This window comes from Ruditapes philippinarum, unplaced genomic scaffold (genome assembly GCF_026571515.1).
Source record: "Ruditapes philippinarum isolate M1 unplaced genomic scaffold, ASM2657151v2 ctg2115_1_1_1_1, whole genome shotgun sequence".
Taxonomy (NCBI): Eukaryota; Metazoa; Mollusca; class Bivalvia; order Venerida; family Veneridae; genus Ruditapes; species Ruditapes philippinarum.
In genome coordinates, this window is record NW_026857411.1 from 71,967 (window position 1) to 88,883 (window position 16,917).

The window sequence follows — 16,917 nt, forward strand, 5'->3', positions numbered from 1 at the left end:
ATCATTATGGACTGTAATACAAGACTGGACAACCTCAAGTCTGCAGGCATCATGCTTGAAATACTCAATAGGGAGAAATTATCAACCATTTCTTATAGCAAATATATGAAGCTGAGCCCAACAATATGTTTCATAAAAAGAAAAAGTATGATCGAATAAGGACTATTATTTGAAGGTGTATACAAAAAAATTAATTTCAAACAATACTAGAACTCCGCGAGTCGGATGTGTCGCCTTGTGAACAATGTAGTTTAGGGGAAATGGCCAGGACAAAAATGAAATATGAAAAATAACAAAGGGCAATAACTAAAACAAGAGGGCCATGATGGCCCTGAGGTCGCTCACCTGTATATAGCCCCCCCCCTCCCCCCGGGCCAATTTTTACCCAAGGGCTTTTATTTGTTTATTTGAACAGACTTGGTAGACACCCATAAGAAGATGTTTCAATTGCTAAACATCTAAGTTCTAGCTCATTGGGTTTTTTAAAAGAAGATTTTTTAAGTTTTTACTATACACATATAGTTAAAAACAATGACACCCCTGGGGCAGGGCGAGTTTTTACCCCCGGGCTTTTATTTGAACAAACTTTGTAGATATTTACTTAAAGATGTTTCATGCTTAATATCTAAACTCTAGCTATTTGGGTTTTTTCAAAGAAGATTTTTAAGTTTTTGCTATACACATATAAGGAAAATCAATGACCCACGGGGCGGGCCCAGTTTTGACCCCTGGGCTTTTATTTGAACATACTTGGTAGACACCCATTAGAACATGTTTCATGCTAAATATCTTAGCTCTAGCTCTTTGGGTTCTTTAAAAGAAGATTTTTTAAGTTTTTACTATATGCATATAGGGAAAATCAATGACCCCCTGGGGCAGGGCCAATTTTGACCCTAGGGCTTTTATTTGAACAAACTTGGTAGACATTCACTAGAAGATGTTTCATGCCAAATATCTAAGCTCTAGCTCTAACAGTTCTTTAAAAGAAGATTTTTTAAGTTTTTACTATATGCATATAGGGAAAATCAATGACCCACGGGGCGGGGCCAATTTTGACCCCAGGGCTTTTATTTGAACAAACTTGGTAGACACTCACTAGAAGATGTTTCATGCCAAATATCTTAGCTCTAGCTCTTTTGGTTCTTTAAAAGAGAATATTTTAAGTTTTTACTATATGCATATAGGGAAAATCTATGAACCCCTGGGGCAGGGCCAATTTTGACCTCAGGGCTTTTATTTGAACAAACTTGGTAGACACTCTATAGAAGATGTTTCATGCTAAATATCTTAGCTCTAGCTCTAACAGTTCTTTAAAAAGAAGATTTTTAAGTTTTTAGTATATGCATATAGGGAAAATCAATGACCCCCTTGGGCGGGGCCAAATTTGACCCCAGGGCTTTTATTTGAACAAACTTGGTAGACATTCACTAGAAGATGTTTCATGCCAAATATCTAAGCTCTAGCTCTTACAGTTCTTTAAAAGAAGATTTTTTAAGTTTTTACTATATGCATATAGGGAAAATCAATGATCCCCCGGGGCAGGGCCAATTTTGACCCCAGGGCTTTTATTTGAACAAACTTAGTAGACACTCACTAGAAGATGTTTCATGCCAAATATCTAAGCTCTAACTCTTACGGTTCTTTAAAAGAAGATTTTTTAAGTTTTTACTATATGCATATAGGGAAAATCAATGACCCCCTGGGGCGGGGCCAATTTTGACCCCAGGGCTTTTATTTGAACAAACTTGGTAGACACTCATTAGAAGATGTTTCATGCCAAATATCTAAGCTCAAGCTTTTAGGGTTGTTTAAAAGAAGATATTTAAAGATTTTTCTTTCGGTTGCCATGGCAACCAGAGTTCTGCATGGAATTAAATTCTTTGAACAATTTTTAAAGGTGACCACCAAAGGAACATTCCTGTGAAGTTTGGATTAAATTGGCTCAGTGGTTTATGAGGAGATGTCATTTAAAGCAAAAGTTTACGGACGGACGGACGACGGACGGACGGACGGACGCCGGACGAAAAGCGATCACAAAAGCTCACCCTGTCACTTTGTGACAGGTGAGCTAAAAATAATAAGTGCAGAGCAGCAGTTTCTGTACACTGCACTTCTTATTAATAAGATCTATCATTCTATGATGTTTCAAGTAAATAGCTTTCATACTTGAGGAGAAATGACCAGGACAAAAATAAAGTAAGAAAATCAACAAAGGGCAATAACTCAAAAATAAGAAATGCAGAGTATCAGTTCTTATGCACTGCACTTCTTTTTAATGAGATCTATCATCCTATGAAGTTTCAAGTCCATAACTTTTATACTTAAGGAGAAATGGCCTGGACAAAAATTAAGTATGAAAATTAACAAAGGGCCATAACTCAAAAATTAAGAAATGCAGAGTCCCGATTATTGTGCACTGCACTTCTTAATAATGAGATCTATCATCCTATGAAGTTTCAAGTCCATAGCTTTTATACTTAAGGAGAAATGGCCCGGACAAAATTAAAGTATGAAAATAAACAAAGGCAATAACTCAAAAAATAAGAAATGCAGAGTTCCAGTTCTTGTGCACTGCACTTCTTCTTAATGAGACCTATCATCCTATGAAGTTTCAAGTCCATGGCTTTTATACATTAGGAGAAATGGCCCGGACAAAAATAAAGTATGAAATTAACAAAGGGCAATAACTCAAAATTAGAAGTGCAGAGTACTGGTTCTTGTGCACTGCACTTCTTAATAATGAGATCTATCATCCTATGAAGTTTCAAGTCCATAGCTTTTTTAGTTGAAGAGAAATGGCCCGGACAAAATTAAAGTATGAAAATTAACAAAGGGCAATAACTCAAAAAATAAGAACTGCAGAGTACCGGTCCTTGTGCACTGCACTTTGGGTTATTGAAAGAAGCATGCATACCAAGTTTGAAGTCAATCAGACTTATAGTGACTGAGTTATACTCCGGACAAGCTTTAGGGGACGCCGACACAGACGCCGCCGACACCGCCGACGAAAGTAACCCCTATATGTCACCTTTTCAAGGCGACACAAAAATGACTGCCAAGGGCGTCTATTTTCTTAAGAAATTATAAACTGATAAATATTTTGGTACTTAAAGTACTGATTGATGGCGCTTTTTAGAATTTTGCAAAATAAATTAATTATTAATACTTTTTAACTTTTCACTCTAAGAAACATTTCAGGGGGAGGGGGTATTGGGGATTAAATAAATAGGCCCTGACTTATTCAATAAGATTAGATCTTTCCTTAAAGTTACATTATACAGATGTTGTTTTTGGAAATATGCAGTCCGGAATGACAATGTAACAAGGTCATTAGTGACTTTCAAAAATACCAAAGAAATTGTCTTAGTTCTTTTTAACAGCCTGATTTTCCAGACAGACTCACAAACAATGTAAGTAATTGCCAAATTCTTTAAAAATTTTGGACATTAACAAAAGTTCTAACCAACAAGAACAATTAAATGCCAATTAATTGCCAGTTCCTTCAAGATGGAGAAAAAAATTGTCAGTACTTCAAAAGAAAAACTGCTATTATTTCTGGTGAATGTTTTTACAATCTTTTTTAGCTATGGTTCATTGTGTGGGGTAATTTCCCCCAAAAAATACTTTACCATACTATGCCATCATAAAAACGTGCTCTATTGCTCTACCATACCATGCTGTCATGCCACTGACAGATAAGTAATGCTATACATACTTCAGTTACATTATGAATTATAAACAGAAATTCTCATTTCACAAATAATGACAATATTATTGGAACCCTGCCATCTCTTGAATAATGAGAGAAAGAGGTATTTGCAGGAACTGTCTTTAAATGACTATAAAGCTATATATCTGCTGCCTTTAATTAATAAAAAAACACTGAAATGAATTTTGAAAAAAGATTAAATTTCTAAGAAATTATATTTGTATATTTCCTTTAAAGTGAATTGCACATGCACATATTCATTTAGATGGACGATTAAAAATCTCTTTTTAAAATAGCAGCATTATCTAATGTTCTGGAATACTTTATTTTGTTTACGAGTGTATAAAAATAGAGATATAGTCTTTGTTGCTGCTTTTTCGAGAAACAATCAAGATTTTGCAAAAAAGAATAACACACATAATTTTACCATTTATAAATTTTATGAAAATAAATCATAAGATAAACATATAGCTTTAAATACCCTGTAACTCTGGTTGGTATGGTAACCTTGTAAAAGAAAATTGGATAAATTCAAAAACTAAGCAGACAACATTTTCAAAAAAGTTTCTCATATCAATCACTCATTAGAATATTTATTTAACAAATTGTTTTTTGCAACAACAAAAACTAACAAAAAAACTCAGCCGTTCATTCTTCTTAAAAAATATCCATCGGAAAAAAAAAAATTTCTCTTCAGAATCATGGCCTGTTTTCACAATCACAATTTGTTTGTTCACAATCATACACTGTTTTAATAATCTTGTAATTATACGCTAATCTGAGATTTAAAACAAACAAATGGTGTAACATTCCAGTTTTTTATAATTTGTCAATTTTTTGTCTTCAATTAATCCACCAGGCAGAATTATTACAAGAATGAAACTTTAACTGTGGGAGAAATATGCTTCGTCCTTTTAATCAAAAGAAATATTTTACTTCTTTGAGAATGAAATGTATTAAATGTATGTAATATTCCTGTGATTTGAATTTGGAAAAAACAACATGATTTCAATATAAATGAACAAAACTTGAGCTACGGTCAGTATTCGAGCCCTGGTCAGACTGAGTGGATGTGTGGGCTGGCCTGGCATTTATACTGATGGCAGACTGGTTTATCTCTTGCAGTTGCCACAAATATTTACACCATGCCTGTCTGTACTCTGCTTGATTGGCCACTTGATTTAAGTACTTTGTTATTGAAATCCTTTAAACCCCGGGTCCCACTTGGCTGATATGGTGGTAGTAAAGTCATGAAGCCTGGACTCAGTATTTTATAGTAAGGCTGACAATGGACTATTGCAAATTGAAAGCGGGACTCAGCTAAGGAGATTATATCTAAATAAAATTTGGATATTGACAAAATCAATTCATATTATTCTAACAAATTATTGTCACAAGTACTCAAAGTAATTAATAACTTAAAAATATTCATTATAATCATATGGGCAATCTTTTTGCTATATCAAAAATAGAAAATAAACATTTTAACAATTGAAACATTTCACAAAACCTGTGCAATACATTAGATGTCAAAGTCCATTTAATGCGCACCGATCTTTAACCAAAATAATGCGTATTAAGTGCATTAGAATGATTGAATACTTCATTAAATTAAAAATTTGTCAATTTACATGTTAAAATCTCACCCTCTTTAATAGCTTTTTCCGCAAATTTTCATGTTTGCGGCTCATGACTTTTTTTTTCTTTTCTCCAAAACGTTCTATTGAAGAAAATGAACGAAACACGTATTGCGTAATGACTAATTGAAAAGTTTCCATTCTTAATTAAATTTGCAGTAGCTAAAGTTTCCTCTAAGGATGTTAATTTCACATCTATTTTAACAATTTAGTGCTTTCAGACCCAGCGTAGCAGGCCGTACGCCTTCCATACCAATATTTTACATGAAATTTGTTTTAAACTTTGAAAACCCCCCCAAGTGCTTTTACTGTTTTATAATCAGAAAAATGTTCGTTTAATGCCGTGGTCTGTCCTGAAACCAAATCTGATTATCGCCAAATTTTCGTTTGTTTAATTACTTCGAACATCGGCTGTGGGAAAAAGTGCGAAATCTCGGATCGCTCATTAATGTTTTAAGGAGACTAATTTCAATCAGGAAGAGATTTACCATCAATTGTTTCCTATAAATTCACTTTTAATTGAAATAAATGATGTTACATTGAAATATGCAAAAATCTGTGATTATCAATTACGGAGCTGTTTGACATAAATTGAGGCACTTATCTTTTACATAATTTACTTTCCTAAAAGAATCTAAGAAACAAATATCATTAACATTCACTGCTTAATTTAAATATATAACTTGACAATTGTAAGAAGGCTTCTTAATTGGATTTTGATTGAAGACTTGATTGATGACATAATCTATCATCACTGATTTGTCAGTGACATCACAATTTGTCCTTTAAAGGGACTCCACTCAAGCTTTGGACTAAGAAGGAAAAGAATTATTTCTGAAATTATTATATCTTTTTGATGCAGGTCTGGAGAAATAACTTGTATCTAAAGATTCTGGTCATAATGGCTCAAAATGTTTTTTTTTTCTCCAGAATTATCATTTTAATTGCGCAAAAATTATCCCAAATAGAAAAGATTTAAACACTTTTTTATAAATTAACTCACATCAGCTGAATAATCACACAATAATGGTTGTTTATTTTCATTCTGATTATCTTTTATATATTTTTCCAATTTAATTGTTCGAATCCATTTAAGTAAGAATTTTAAATTTTATTTTTCAGGCCTTAAATATTTGACCTCACTTAGAAGCTCCTTTAAGATACAATTCTTGGAATTACTTTGTTTTATCAATTATTCAGAAATTACTTTCAATTAGCTAAATGGTAAAGTATATTTAAGGAATAGTTTTCAACTCAATTAAGGTAATACATCCGAAAGTCCAAATTGAACAAATTAGTCATTAAATGTGTATTACAATTTTAGCCTTGTGGCTAAATACATTATGTATGTAATTCTATATTGAATTTAAAATTCCATTACTCAAAGTCAATATTTATTATATTCTTAATAATAAATTCTCTCAAAACAATATAATGATCAAAATTGAAAATGGCATTGTAAATTTTAAAAATAAAATATATTACAATATCATATTTGCCAAAAAACAACAACATAATATCAATTTTCAGAGTATGTTAACTTTAGTTACTTTATATTTCTGTTTGATTACTTTTACTTACATTGCGACAAATATTCACTCACCTTAGAATGTATTAACAATAAATTATTAACCTTCAACATGATCCAAAACTGAGACTTAAACCAAATATCAAAAGTTTGATGGTCTAGTTTCTAAATTTCAAAATTTCAACCTTAATGGTTATAAGGCAAATCACTAAAGTTCACCTTGAGCTGAAAACAATAGGCATGAAATCTAAAGGGACACTGAGGGATTTTGACATAACAGGACTGGAAATAATTTTTCACTCATAGCACAAGATTAAGATTTTCAATTTATTTTAAGTATATTTCTTACTTATCTTTTTCATTTCTTTCTGTTATATTTAGTGCCCTAGCTGATCTATGTAAGAATTTCAAATTCTGTTTCCAGGCTTCTGGACCTCAGTGGAGTTCCTTTAATATGACTACATATCCGTGCCTTTCTAGATCTCAATTCTATTATTAACCCTTAAACTGCTGGAACAGAAAATGATTACTCCAAAATATAGCCAGACCTGGACATGTAGGCTGGCCTGTAGCTCTTGACTATTAAATGGAAGCTTAGTTTTGGTATTTGATAGTGAAATCTGTTAACCCATTACTTCATATACACGCCTTTTAACGCCTTTTTCACCCCCCCCCTTTTTGTTGTCTCAAATGATGAAAAAATGTCTTATTTAGGCCCCCAACACTTGTTTTTGTTTGAGAAATGTTGTTAAAAAAAGTGACCTCTTTTTCGGCGCGGCCCCCCAACCAAAAGATACATCAGGGTGTTGCCAGAAGGGGGATGTGCCCCCTTCTGTTTGGGGGGTTTGAAGGGGGGCGGAGTCCCCCTCATCGCCAAGAAAATTTTGGACTTGTGAGAGGCTGTAAATGACCCCAGATTGATCATAAGGTAACGTGTAACCAACGCTGAAAAGCATTTGACTCTATCTCAATCCATTGAGAAGTTGCAGCACTTTGGAATCAATTTTGATGGAAAAAATCAACGCAAAATAGTGATTTTTGGCAATTTTGAGATGTCCCCTCGTTGCCATGGTAACAGAAAATTTAAGCCTGAGCATGTTGTTGCAAGGGCAATGGTCCAGTCAACATTTGTGCCAAGTTTGATTAGTGTTGAAGCAGTTTTAATAGTATTATAGCAATTTGAACTTGTAACGGGAGACTTTTCAATGAAAACAGCCATTTTTCACAAAATGCTCATGAAGTAATGGGTTAAAGGGGCTCCAATGACATTTTTTGACAAGACAAGACTGGAAATAATTTTTTCTTTCTTTTGCATATCATTCTGTTTTAAGTTACCCAGCTGCTCTATGTGAGAAATTAAAATTTTATGTTATTAGGCTTTTGTACCTCAGTGGAGTTTCTTTAAACTTAAAATGGACTGTTCAGAATTTAAAAATTGAGCAAATTTGTTGCAAAAATTCAGCAGGTAAAGGTTAATTAATGTTAGTAAATGTAAAACATAACTCACCTTTTCAGATTCTGGTACGGAGAATGTTGACATAGTTGTGTTATGATTTTCTCGAGTATCACTGTGATCTGTATGATCGTCTATATCAAAACTAACTTCTTTTCTCTTCATTGTTGTAATATTCGTCATCGGATCATAGGACAGTGTCAAATGTTCATGACTATCTTTAGAATTGGTGAGATAGTGAGAGGGGTCTTCCATGTAACATTTTGGATATTTCTCGTCCGGAGCTACGATGTCTAAATTTTTTCTTGCCTTGCTCCGATGATCAAATCGTCGTAAGAAACATATAACCATGATCATGACGATAGATAGAACAGCCGTAAGTATTACAACAATTACGACTATTAAAGTGTTACTATTGTTGTCATCTCCACTAATATGTGAGGTAGCATTTAAAGCCCGTACCATGACGATCTTTAAACTAGAATTTGTCGTATGCTGCGGATGTCCACCATCTTTCACTGCTATATTTAATAAAAATGTCTGATTTTGATTGATGATGACACTTTTCTTTAAATAAATTCCGCCTAATTTTGGATCAATGAAAAACAGGTCTTTTTCATTTCCCGACGTGATGTCATATGATTTTATTGTATTAAGGCCTTCATCGTCATCCCTTGCTTCGATCTGCGTAACTTTATATCCCCTGCTTACATCACCCAGTACGATAACCGTTTTATTATTAGGTAAAGGAAATTTCAGTTTCGGAGCATTATCATTCATGTCCTTAACAAATATTGTCACGTTTGCCGAGCTTGTTAATCGAGGCGTGCCAAGGTCGAACACTACAACTGTGAATTCATAATTGCTTTTTTCTTCTCTATCCAACTGTCGATTGGTTTTAATAGTGCCGTCAGGAAAAACAACAAATGGTACTGAAAATTCGAATTCAGGTTTGATGACAAACATCATTTGAGCATTTTTGCCTTCATCATAATCAGTCGCCCTTAAAACACCAACTAGAGAGCCTGAATTTTTGTTTTCCATGATCGTGAAATTTTTAGGATTATCAATGATCGGGGCATTGTCATTTTTGTCCTCGATTGTCAGTTGAACTTTGGCCTTGTTTGACAAGGATGGGTTTCCTAGATCTCGTGCGATAACTTTCAACGTGACAACGGGAGTTTCCTCTCGGTCGAAAACTTGATCAGCGCGCAAGCTACCATCCATTTCATTAATCCAGAATTTATAAGGAGTGCTTTCCTCGTCTATGTAATATCTGACCTCACCATTCCTATCTAAATCTTGATCAGTGGCAAGAACTTGTACAAATGTTCTGAATTCTTTATAATTTTCAGGAATCATTCCTGTGAAAACAGGCTTTGTAAAAGTAGGAACACAATCGTTTTCATCTAATACTGAAACAATAAAACTTGAAGAAGCGGTGAGTGGGGGAGTTCCATAGTCGTGGCAACTTATGAGAATGTGATGTAAATCCTGAGTTTCTCTGTCTAATTTATTCTTAACAACAGCTTTGTAACCCTTTCTACCCATCGGCTGTAGTTCGAAGTTTTTGTCAGAGATTTCACAAATGACTTCACCATTTTCATTAGTATCAGTGTCAATAACATTTATATGTGCAACAAATGTTCCAGGATTTACTGATTCAAAAATCTTTTTAAACTTTGTATTTCCAGGTTCCAGCAAATTTATTTGTACTGTGGGAGGATTGTTCCCAACGTCCGTGACGTGAATTATGACGATCGCCTGGGTAACGTGCGGCTGTTTACCGTTGTCACTAGCTTCGACGATTATCCTGTATGAATTTCCTGATTCATACACCAGTTTGTTCTTCAACTTTAATTCGCCTTTGTCATGTGACATTTCGAATATACTTTTTACGCGCGAGTCTAATTGAGTGTCGCTTAACCTGTATAGAATCTGCCCATTATTTCCGATGTCCATATCTTGTGCAGTGACCTTGAGAACTGTAGATCCAATAGTGACATTTTCTCGCACTGTTATATTATAACTTGTCTGGGTAAACATTGGAACGTTATCGTTAGCATCGGTTACAGTTATATTCACAGATACAGCACCGAATTTCTTTGGATTTCCTCCATCCATAGCTATGATGACAACATTGTATTTGTCCCTCGATTCACGATCAAGCAATGCTTTGAGAACGAGTTTAACTGTAAAGCTTCCGTCAAGCTTTTGAATAACATCCAAGCTGAAATTGCCATTCTGCTGGCCAATTTCGTATCCTTGAACTGAATTTATTCCTGCATCAAGGTCAATTGCACTTTCTATATGATAGGAAGTTCCGACTGTCGCAGACTCTGGAATATTGAGTAGAACAAGACTGTGTGGGAAAAGTGGTGCATTATCATTTATATCTTCTATGATCAGTGTGACAGAAATTATCTCGAAGAAAGAGCTCTGGGGACGGGATGATCTAACAGCGATGTCAAAATTAAAGGAACATAACGCTTGAGATTGACAAACAGTTTTTGATTCCCGATCAATTACTACAGCTGTCGATAAAACCCCTGTCGTCTGCTGCAGTGTTAACAAAGTTTGTATATAATTCTGCTGAAGAAACCCGTATTTGATATGCCCAACTTCCACACGAGGGATATTTGATGAAAAACTACTTGAAACATCTCCAACGAAGCTATCCGGAGCCTTTTCCTCTTGGATCGTAAATGTTACTTGGTAATTTTGTGCCGCAATAAACTTAAGTAAAAAACTTAAGACTAGACTATGTAAACAGTTTCTTCTCCCGGATATTGCCATATCGTCTACATAGAATTGTTTTATTTGTTCACAAGATGCGGGTGGTCAAATATTCATGCTCCGAAGCTTTGATTTTCTCTCCGATTTACGTCTCTCTCACGATCTTTTAAGTCTGAAACAGAACGCAAACACATTAGTCAAAATATAACAGTCTAGTACAAGAAGGAAACGTCCTGTAAGAAAATGTAATTCTTATTTGACGGATAACTTTCCTTCTTCATTTACCCTATCAACTTATTGAGCGATGTCCCTACGGAAATAAAACAATCTAAAATTTCAGAAATTCTCTCAGATATCGTGTATTTAATCTCAGAACCTTTGTGTTATGAGAAAATATTTAACAAAAAAAGTATATTCATCAGAATTGAAATCAAAATAAGTAGTGAAAAAGTAATGAATTTGATCTAATAATATATTTCAAACTTTACGAAAATATATTGCTATGGGAAAGAAGAACTAAATGAAACATTTGAATTTAAATTGTTTTTACCGTCCACAGAAAATCACAGATTTTATTCTCAATCATAAAAATTATTTAACCGAACTTTTAAAAAAATCAAACATGCTTGCATGCTGCATCAAAAAAAAAAAAAATTAAAATTTACTGAAGACTATTTATAGCAAAATATTTTTTTTTTCTTCTCATTAAGAGGAACCAATTTTGCCTTCTGGTACTGCTATTATACCTGTGCGACCAGTGCAGACATCAAGATTTGTACTGTTTGATACTAAGTCAGTACATATTTGGGTAATGTTGTTCTGTAAATGATTAATTTTTGTGTCCAGATTGAAAAAATGGACATGCCATTTTTGATATTTTAGCATAGTAGAGGCTATAATATTAGATTGCTTGTTTTTAGAAAGAGTGCTCTTTTTGTGACATAATAATTTCTTACAAAGTTCATAATGAAATTCCCAGATTTTTCATGAATAAATAGTTATTCTGACATATTATTTTTAGTCAGAAATTAAAACTAACACTCAATACTTATTGAATAATAAAATCTTCAAATTTGAGTAAGAAAATAATAAAATCTTCAAAAACATAAAAAAATATTATGACAGCATCATAAATTTCTTATCATAAATAAATTATCAAATGTCATAATTTGAGATTTAAGACAGAACTAAAATCACCTCTTACTGGCATAAGAATACTATGTATAATATGCAACTTACACAAACATTATATAAATCATATTTCCTACAAGATAGTGGCTATTTCATATTATATTTTTTTAGTGAATATTTATTATAATTCTCACTCTCTCAAATTATATCTCACTTTCACAAAATATATCTAACTCCTCAGAAATTTCACAAATCAGAAGTTGTTAAGTAATAAATGTATAAATGAATAAATGAAAAACATGTACAAACATTTCACTTTACAGTAAAAAAATATTCTATAGTTTTGTACAGCAAATATCTTTTTTTCCGTATTTTATAAGACAATAAATTATAGTATAATCCATTATTTTTTTTTTTCAAAGTTAGTGATGCAGAGTATATTTCACTTATTAAGTAAATCCAGCAAATTATTTATTACTAGGCATAGTGAATGATATATATTAACAATTTACAATACTTTTCACAGATTAATCACAAAATTACTAATTACCTTCAAAAAAATCACAGAATTGTTCTAATCTGAATCATACAACAAAGTTATCCAACTCCAGCACTCTCTAAAACTGTTCAAATAAAACTCTGCTCTTATTTTACAGAAAAGTGATTATCATGGCAATGTTATTTTTATGGATCACCTTTTTTCCTCTTCACACAATGAAGTCAAAGAAAGCTCTTGGAGACACTAAATAGATTTCAAACATTTAATGCCATGTGTTTATTGCTACTGCCACAAGAATCAGCGAAATTATTTCAATTGAGTTTTCAGGAACAAACAATAAAATAAAATCTATTACTGGATATAAAGGAAAAAAAAATACACTGCGAATCAAAGCACAATTTCTCGACATGTCAATTGAAAATGAAAAAAACCGCACGATGACAACTCATTGACAATAAAGCTACTTCAATGTTAAAGAATCGGGGAAAAAAGAGTTACGCTTGTCACGCTAGTAAAACACTTCGATAACGACCGTATCATTACACCTTTATAATCCAGAGAATCTTTATCAATATCGTGGTCGTACTGCGATACTTTCAAAATGATCGAAGCGCTCTTAAAAAAATATCAATATCGCGGGAATTGTTTCCTTTTAAGTGAAGTGCTAATTGAGTTAAAAAGTAAATCTTGTACTTACTTAACTGAGTCAATAAAATATAAAAGTACCTTGCTGGGTTGTGTATACAAAACAAACTTTGGACATTTAACAGCAATTGACCACTTAAATACTTGGGAATACGAGTGTCAAAATCCATATGTTAAATTATCAAATATAATAAAACCTCAATTTCGATTTTTAAATCTATTTTAACAATGTGATATTTATATTGATTTTATTTCAGTATAAAAAGTTTTTTAAAAAAATACCAAATAATTTCAATTTTCAAAAGAGCACTGTTAAGCGTTGTATATAGTGCCACCGAATTTTGTTTTATAATATCCATTGTTATTGACCGAAAGATGGATAATATTATTGCGCAGGGAACACTATCAAACAAATAGTATCTGACTTAGCAAACAAATACAGCGTCTGAAATGTTTGATCAGCACGGAAAGGTAAACGGTAACCAGTCTATTAAATCCCTTCGAGTGTATTTAAACTTCAACAACTGTATTGCCTTTTAAAGCATTTTGACGTTTTTAAAAATATGAGACAATATTTCAATATCGTAAATGGTCGCTATTTTAGAAGGGAAAATGGCACCTGATACAAATTAAGAAATAACAGATTTCATTACAAGTAATGGTAAACTTGTCAAATAAAATTTACTGTTATTACCCCCTCTTATTTTTGTCACTTCTTGATGGAAGTAGTTTGAGGTTTTCTAAATTCAATGTTGAATAAAAAAACATCCTACTGCAGTGCAAACGACTTGTATTAAATCTAATTTTTTAATGTAATATATCAATGACATGGCCGTCTTTAATTGCCATTTTTCAAAATGAAGCCAGAAAGAGAAAATGGAATTCATTTGAAATCAGAAAAGAGAAAATGGAATTCATTTTAATGTTGTTGTTTTGCATTTCTTTAAAGTGGCTTTGTCATGTTTCACAAACTTGATTTGATTGTCCAAATTAATATAAAATTTGTTTGTTTGGCGCATGAGAGATATTGAATATATTTCACTGAGTGCACTGTGAGTCACCAGATGCAATATTTTTATGAGTGGTGACAAAATGCCACAAGTGAAAATAATTATTATAGTTGGCATTCACAAGTAAAATATAACTGTATTTCTTTCACACTTTTTAAAGTGTTTAATCTCATTTTGAATTTTTTAAACATTTACTTTTCTTCACTTAACTAACTGACTGGTTTTCAGTGTAATAATAATATTCTGAGTAAAATATTAGTACAATGTACATTTTGTAATTTGTACATGTGAATTAAAGTTCTTATCAAGCGACGCTAAATATCTATCAGAGATTTGCATGAAATAATTACCTTGAAAAATCATAATTACATTAAAATAATAAAATTATTGAAAAGTAATAAAAATATTATACACCTGATAACAATATAAATCATATCAAAATTCAATAAAATTCCACTTTTCTTTAAAATATCACATTAAAACTTTTATACCATTCCTAGGCTTTATTTCAAAAAAATTAAATAACAATAATGAATTTTAATAAATATTTGTCACACAACATTTTGGTGATATAGTTGGTTTTGACCGAGCCGCAGGGAATATTTTGGGTTTTATAAAGTCAGACTGGTTATCTATATCTATACTAGAAGTTTTATCTACGTTATCTCGTCCGGTAATCCTTTATTAAACCTTTCACATCAAGTCGGATCAATCTTACATATAAAACAACATCGGTCATATCAACAATACAGTGTTTTAATTGTAACATAACATAACCCGTATTTGCTTTAAAAAAAAAAAATAAATAAAAAAAGATAAAAATATAAAATAAGCAAGTAATAGTTGGAGATTCCTTAAAGATAGATATAACATATGAAAATATCAAATGAAAATTCAATCAAATATATTTGGAGAGATAAATCAAATATTTGTATATTTTGTTTGTTCGATTGAGACATGGGAAGTCTTTGATGTCTATGTTACAAGATTGCCTTTAAAAAAATATATATACAGTCAACCCTGTATTAAAAGACCATCTTACAATAAATACCACCCTTTAAATAAAGACTATACTTTCACAAACCTTATTTGATTAAACAGAACATATTAACCTCCAAATAAAGACCACTCTTTCACAAACCTTAATTGTTTAAACATAACATTAAACCTCCAAATAAAGACCACTCTTTCACAAAACTTAATTGTTTAAACATAACATTAAACCTCCAAATAAAGACCACTCTTCCACAAACCTTAACTGATTAAACATAACATTAAACCTCCAAATAAAGACCACTTTTTCACAAACCTTAACTGATTAAACAGAACATATAAACCTCCAAATAAGACCACTTTTTCACAAAACTTAATTGATTAATCAGAACATTTCAACTTCCAAATAAGACCACTTTTTCACAAAACTTAATTGATTAATCAGAACATTTCAACTTCCAAATCAAGACCATACTTTCACAAACCTTATTTGATTAAACAGAACATATTAACCTCCAAATAAAGACCACTCTTTCACAAACCTTATTTGATTAAACTGAACATATTAACCTCTAAATAAAGACCACTCTTTCACAAACCTTATTTGATTAAACAGAACATATTAACCTCCAAATAAAGACCACTCTTTCACAAACCTTAATTGATCAAACAGAACATATTAACCTCCAAATAAAGACCACTCTTTCACAAACCTTATTTGATTAAACAGAACATATTAACCTCCAAATAAAGACCACTCTTTCACAAACCTTATTTGATTAAACAGAACATATTAACCTCCAAATAAAGACCACTCTTTCACAAACCTTAATTGCTAAACAGAACATATAAACCTTCAAATAAAGACCACGCTTTAACAAACCTTAATTGATTAAACAGAACATATTAACTTCCAAATAAAGACCACTCTTTCACAAACCTTAATTGATTAAACAGAACATAATAAAATTATCAACTTCCAAATAAAGACAACTCTTTCACAAACCTTAATTGATTTAACAGAACATATAAACCTCCAAATAAATACCACCTGCCATCAAAGGACATGTCCAGCCTCTCTCTCTCTCTCTCTGATGGCCTTTGACCACAGGTTTATACAATGTTTCAATAATCTCTACTCTAACACTATGCAGTAGTAGCATGTGAAAGTAAAATTATTGCCATCAGTTTCAATTATAGTTTGTGAAATGCTTGCTTTAATTTTTAATATCTCATTTCAAGATAATTAACAGTTTTTAAATTGCTTTTTAATGGGTATCACCCTGTCTTTCTCAATCTCAACAATAAATGTGTTATCTTATTTCAGAGACTTTGATTCCACAACAATTTTAAGCTATAAATCTTAATGTTTTAAAATTCAGGTTTTGAATAATTTACTCAAAGTATCTTAATATAGCTATGCTTTATAGAGTAAGGACTTTTTCTGACATGCAAGACTGAAAACTGACAATATAAAAAAAAAGATATCTGTGACACCTTGTTTTGTTCTTGTTTTTTTTTTTTTAACATCAGTCATCTGTTAATGATGAGTCAGCCATCATCATTTCCAACCCAC

The 16,917-nt window shown here is 32.1% G+C and overlaps 1 protein-coding gene across 4 annotated transcripts in view; it reads right to left on the reverse strand.

Moving 5' to 3' along the window:
- LOC132749646 (protocadherin gamma-A11-like) overlaps positions 1 to 16,917 on the reverse strand; it is a 122,291-nt gene that overhangs the window by 15,469 nt on the left and 89,905 nt on the right. For all 4 annotated transcript variants that reach the window (XM_060739492.1, XM_060739491.1, XM_060739493.1 and 1 more), the window contains one exon: positions 8,382 to 11,235. In XM_060739492.1, the coding sequence (XP_060595475.1) occupies positions 8,382 to 11,123 (2,742 nt within the window). In that variant the 5' untranslated portion in view covers positions 11,124 to 11,235. The remainder of the gene's footprint in view (positions 1 to 8,381; positions 11,236 to 16,917) is intronic.